At 46.4% G+C, this 4599-nt stretch overlaps 1 protein-coding gene across 3 annotated transcripts in view; it reads left to right on the top strand.

The window, feature by feature from the left end:
* LOC109545360 overlaps positions 1-4599 on the top strand; it is a 15111-nt gene that overhangs the window by 785 nt on the left and 9727 nt on the right. For all 3 annotated transcript variants that reach the window (XM_019916021.2, XM_019916022.2, XM_019916019.2), the window contains exons 2-21: positions 298-479; positions 542-782; positions 851-1429; positions 1484-1620; positions 1668-1800; positions 1853-2024; positions 2076-2223; positions 2282-2396; positions 2452-2490; positions 2541-2669; positions 2723-2761; positions 2822-2942; positions 3003-3034; positions 3095-3218; positions 3279-3310; positions 3368-3427; positions 3486-3581; positions 3634-3765; positions 3829-3857; positions 3910-3967. In XM_019916021.2, the coding sequence (XP_019771580.2) occupies positions 298-479; positions 542-782; positions 851-1429; positions 1484-1620; positions 1668-1800; positions 1853-2024; positions 2076-2223; positions 2282-2396; positions 2452-2490; positions 2541-2669; positions 2723-2761; positions 2822-2942; positions 3003-3034; positions 3095-3218; positions 3279-3310; positions 3368-3427; positions 3486-3581; positions 3634-3765; positions 3829-3857; positions 3910-3967 (2598 nt within the window). The remainder of the gene's footprint in view (positions 1-297; positions 480-541; positions 783-850; positions 1430-1483; positions 1621-1667; positions 1801-1852; positions 2025-2075; positions 2224-2281; positions 2397-2451; positions 2491-2540; positions 2670-2722; positions 2762-2821; positions 2943-3002; positions 3035-3094; positions 3219-3278; positions 3311-3367; positions 3428-3485; positions 3582-3633; positions 3766-3828; positions 3858-3909; positions 3968-4599) is intronic.

The raw sequence follows: 4599 nt of genomic DNA, 5'->3' as shown, positions 1-4599 counted from the left end.
CAAGCGCAAGCCAACCAATGTATTCTTTGACTAAAAAATCTTCGAGGAGAGGGAGATTACTTCGCCCACTGCCTCATCGCCTTTGATAATGTCCACCGCAGTTGTGGACGAAACGTCAGGAAGAAATTGCCATAAACCACGGCTTCAAAGCCCGGAAAACATTCCTAAATGTGTTTCTAAAAATGTTTGCGTACATTTACAAACCAGCACTATTTTTTCTTAATCTTCATGTCAAGGAGATGCCAACTGCTTTCCAATATTCTTCCATAAAAACCAAACTTTCTCTCTACTTCCCAGACCGAATACTGTCGGCAGCATGGATAAAAAAATTCAAAAACGAGGAAATGGGGAACGAACAGCTTCGCACCACTTACTTGAAGTTACTCCTCTTCTGCCTGCAGCGGCGGAGGCTGACAGGAATCTTCTCTGATGATCCCTCCAATTATGACTTTCTAGAAGATCTCCCTGCCGATATCGATGTAAATTTCCAATGAAACCTCCACGATTTCCACTTGCTTCATGTTGCTATCAATGTTTTCAGCTCAATGAGTTTGCGAGGAATTTGCTCGAAGAGGAAAGGCTGCAACGCAGAGAAGCCATTCGGATGGAAATCATGGGAGACATGGAAGCTCTCCCAGCCTTCACCACCGATTGTTCTGCAGACTTGAGGGAATATGTGGCCGCGCAGGATATTCCCAACTTTGGCGTTCACGCTTTCTACGCCTTGTCCAAACAGCCTGTGAATAAGTGGCAAAGATCCGAATTGGCAGTGTTCCCTAAAGGTCTGGGCGCCGCCTTCTCTACTCTCTACTTCTCTACTCCAACTACTCCACTTCCACTCCCAACTTAGGTATCAGGAGTGAAATTGACACCAGTGATGCTGTCGCCTCCGAAGTGGCGCCCAAATGTGTGTGTGCGCCCAAGTCAACCTCCTCCGCTCCAGAAGTGGAGGAAAGTGGCGCCGAAAGCCCGGAACCCGAATGCAGAAAGAAAGACGAAGAAAAGCCCCCAGAGCGAAAAAAGCGGCGCCCAAAGAAGATGGGGACTTCGCCTCCAAGTCACCCAATCGGCGAAGTGCGTCGCACAAGCGACGACAGAATTACCCCTACTTGGGGCACCAACCTCTTAGAAGTCAAAGAGCGCACTGATATTGGACACATTGAAGAACCGTCCAAGGCCAGCAAGGCGTTGGAGGAACAACTGAAAGAAATTCTGGCCGAGGCCGAAGATGAGGAGGAGCCGCATGAGGCCATGGAAACCACTGCATCAAAGGCCAAAGACATGATCCAAGTGATCGAGGAGTTCAAGCATGGAAGAATGGATAAGTCCAAAACGCCCCCCAGCAGGCTGGGCGACCGCTCTCGTATTCAGACGCCCAAGAGCATCAAGACTCCAAAAATCCCCGTAACGGGGATGAGGGAAAGCCCAGGCAAGTACCAGAACCATCGGTCCTTAATCGTGCTCCAACTGCAGCTGCTTGCAGGAAAAGGCAGTGTGGGGACTCCATCGGCCAACTTTTCAGAAGAATTTGCCGACTGGTCGGAAAACATTGACGATGAACTTGAGCAAATTGAAGCCGCCCCTTCGGGCAGCTTTGATAATGTCCAGTTCGACCTGGAGGTGAAAATGTCTGCAGCAGTTGCACTCCACTATACTCGATTTTTCAGGGCTACCAAGAGCTAGACTACGACGCCCTAATCCTAGAAGCAGAGGCGGAACTGGCTGCTGCAAAGAGCGTCTACGATCAGGGACTGGAGGAGGACGAGTTCCTAATTGAACAAGTTGATGACGAAATTGAAAGTACTCAGGAACTCTTTGGAGTCAACAGTCTCTCAAGCTTTGAATCCTTTAGACCTTGAGCAGGCTCTGATTGGGTTAAAAGAGGCTGAGGAAGTGAGGGAGTCGTCTCCAGCGCTATCCAGAGGCATTCCTGTGACAACTCCTCACCGCAGTCCCAGCCCCAAGCGAGTGAACGCGCCAGAAAAGGCCTTTGCCGATGAAAGCGACAATTTGCTCGCTCACAGGTAGTGGCAGGCCCTCAATTTTCGTTCAACACTTGGAAACACTCCATGCAGGCAATCTCCTCTGCAACCGCCGAGAAAACCCACTGGGGAACCGCGTAAGAAGAGGAAGCACGGGAAAGAGTCCGCCCCTTGTGAGAAAGACCTTCATTTAGACAAAGTCTACAAAAAGGCCAGGAAATTAGTGGATCAACACGAATCAGTATGCGGTTTCCTACACGAGCAAAACTGCTCACTATACTATGAGATCTTTTTCTTAGCCGGGGGAATTTGATGAATTTGAGCAACTAGAGCGGCAATTTGCCGCGGAAGCTGGTGAGACTCAACGTCGAGAGCATCCAGCCTTCTCGCCAGGAGCTGCACAACGAGTTCATCGTGAGTAAAGCCTGCAAGTCATCTAAAGCAGTTGATGTTCGTTTTTCTATTGTAGTGAGGGCGCAGCAGCAGGAGCGGATGCTGCAAAGTCCAAGTAGTCAGGTACTTTGCGCTGGGAATCTGGTTATTTTAACGTCTTTACAGGGCGCCACCATGGAGAGGAGGAGGATGACTTTGAGATGCTGGAACGGCAATTTGAGCGCGAGGCAGGAGAATGTCCTGCCCGCTCCCAGGGGCCCGCTTTTTCGCCTGGAGCGGCCAATAGGGTGCGAGGTAAGCATACTTGCGCCTTCCAGGGAGATTTGTTATTGAACTTGATTTTTAAGAGAGAGCTCGTCAGCAGGAGGCAGCGCTTCGCACTCCAGGTAAAACCGCAACGTTTGCACTCAATTGAGTGGGGGTAACATTATGCACTCATTTAACAGATGCCCAGTATGATGAATTCGCCCAGCAATTCGCAGGAGCAAATGCAGGTCTCGACCAAATGTCGCCCTGCTTCCTCAATGAATCTCCGCCGCCCTTGTCCGAGCAGGAGGAATTTGAAATGTACCTACTCGCAATTTTTCCGTTTTTAAATCGATTGTAGTTAACTGGGATTGTTTGCAGGATGTTAAAGAGGATGAGCCCGGGAGCCAAAGGTAGCATCTACAGGAATCTCCGGGAGGAAAGTGAAGCAGCAAGTAAATATTTATTTGTAGAGCGGGAACGATTTGCTCTCCAGTATGGGGGCGTTGATGCCAATCTGGACTCGGTTGCGGCGCCAGAATTCTTCCAAACTCCCCCTCGGTTGACCGAAGATGAGGAGTTTGCAATGTATGAAAAGTCAGTGAAGTGATCACCAGTTTTTCTCTCAGCCCCTAAAGCCTTTTCGGTTGTTTTCAGCATGCTTCAGAGTCCATCGCCTGCCATGCCTGGTAACTAGCGACAAACGCACTGTGGAAGCTACTTAATTAAAACAATTTATTTCACAGAACGGTTCTCTCCTGCCTCAGGATACCCAAGTTCAGATGAGGAAGGTTCATTTGGCTTGTGTAAGTAGCGAAAAGCTATTTGTCCACTTGTAAGCTGTATGGAGTAATCGGAATTTAGTGCCCCAAGGGCTGATCCAGCAGCAGCCGGACGAATACATTGAAGATCCTGCGGCAGCTCGACGCCAACTGGCTGGTCCTTCTGAAGGAGAGCACAGTAAGCGGGAGAAAAACCCAAATAAACTTTTGAAAAACAACGAAAAATTCAGTTTACAGGCGTGAAATGATACAAAGAGCCGCCGAGCGACAAGAGCAGCTTCTTCGGCAAGGGTCGCCGCAGGCGCAAGAAATTATTGCTGAAGCTGAACGAAGCTTTGAAGATGATATTTTCGCGAGAGTTGGTGTGTTGGCTTGTGATCTCAGCTGTCTATTATGTATAACTAATAACGCATTTCCCCTTTTAGATGAACACTTTGATCAGATTGAGGGATCGGTAAGTGCAGCTGTTTGCAGTAGGAAAACATTTGATAAATGATACGTTTTAGCCCCCTCCTGGAATAAGAAGTCCTTTGAGTGCTTTTGCATCACCGATAAGTGATCAAGGTATTTGAGCTTTGAAAATTGTTAGCGCTTCCTAATGGTGAGCGGCAAAGTGGCCTAAGCCCAAAATTCAACAGTGCAAAACAAATTTTGAACTATGAAAAATCCTGTTTTTTTCTGCAAAACTGGTTTTTGTTTTTTCATATAAGAGGAAATACATGATTTGCCTGAGAACAGTAACAGAAATTTAAAAATGAGACTAACGGAAAAATGAAAAGAATCATATTGATTTTAAAGGCAAAAGTCAGGATTTCTAGAGTTTTATTGTCTCTTCTATTTGTGACTGTTTCATGAAAATTTGAGCCTTCAGTTCTTATAAAAGTATGGTTTCTGTCATGTACTTGTCCATATAATTTGCCGTGGCACAAAACACTTTGTAAAATTTTTTTTTCTTCTCAAAATTTTAACCCTTGGGATTTTCCCCGATTTTCAATTCTTTTTCTCGAAAACGAAGCTTTTTTCGAAAAATTATATTCTTTATAAAATGTTCAACTTTGTGAAAGTTAAGTCAAGTCTAAGAAAGTCTTAAGTCAGACAAATTTAAGGTTTCAAGAGGGCAAAGACCGAAAAGAACGTTAATATTTACCAATTATGAGTTTGTGTAAATTTTAAATCTGATGATGGCGCTGTTGTCT

This window comes from Dendroctonus ponderosae, unplaced genomic scaffold (assembly GCF_020466585.1).
Source record: "Dendroctonus ponderosae isolate FM_Combo_2020 unplaced genomic scaffold, Dpon_F_20191213v2 Dpon_F_20191213_2, whole genome shotgun sequence".
NCBI lineage: Eukaryota > Metazoa > Arthropoda > Insecta > Coleoptera > Curculionidae > Dendroctonus > Dendroctonus ponderosae.
The sequence above is the reverse complement of the archived record's forward strand: the minus strand, read 5'-3'. Positions and strand labels throughout refer to the sequence as shown.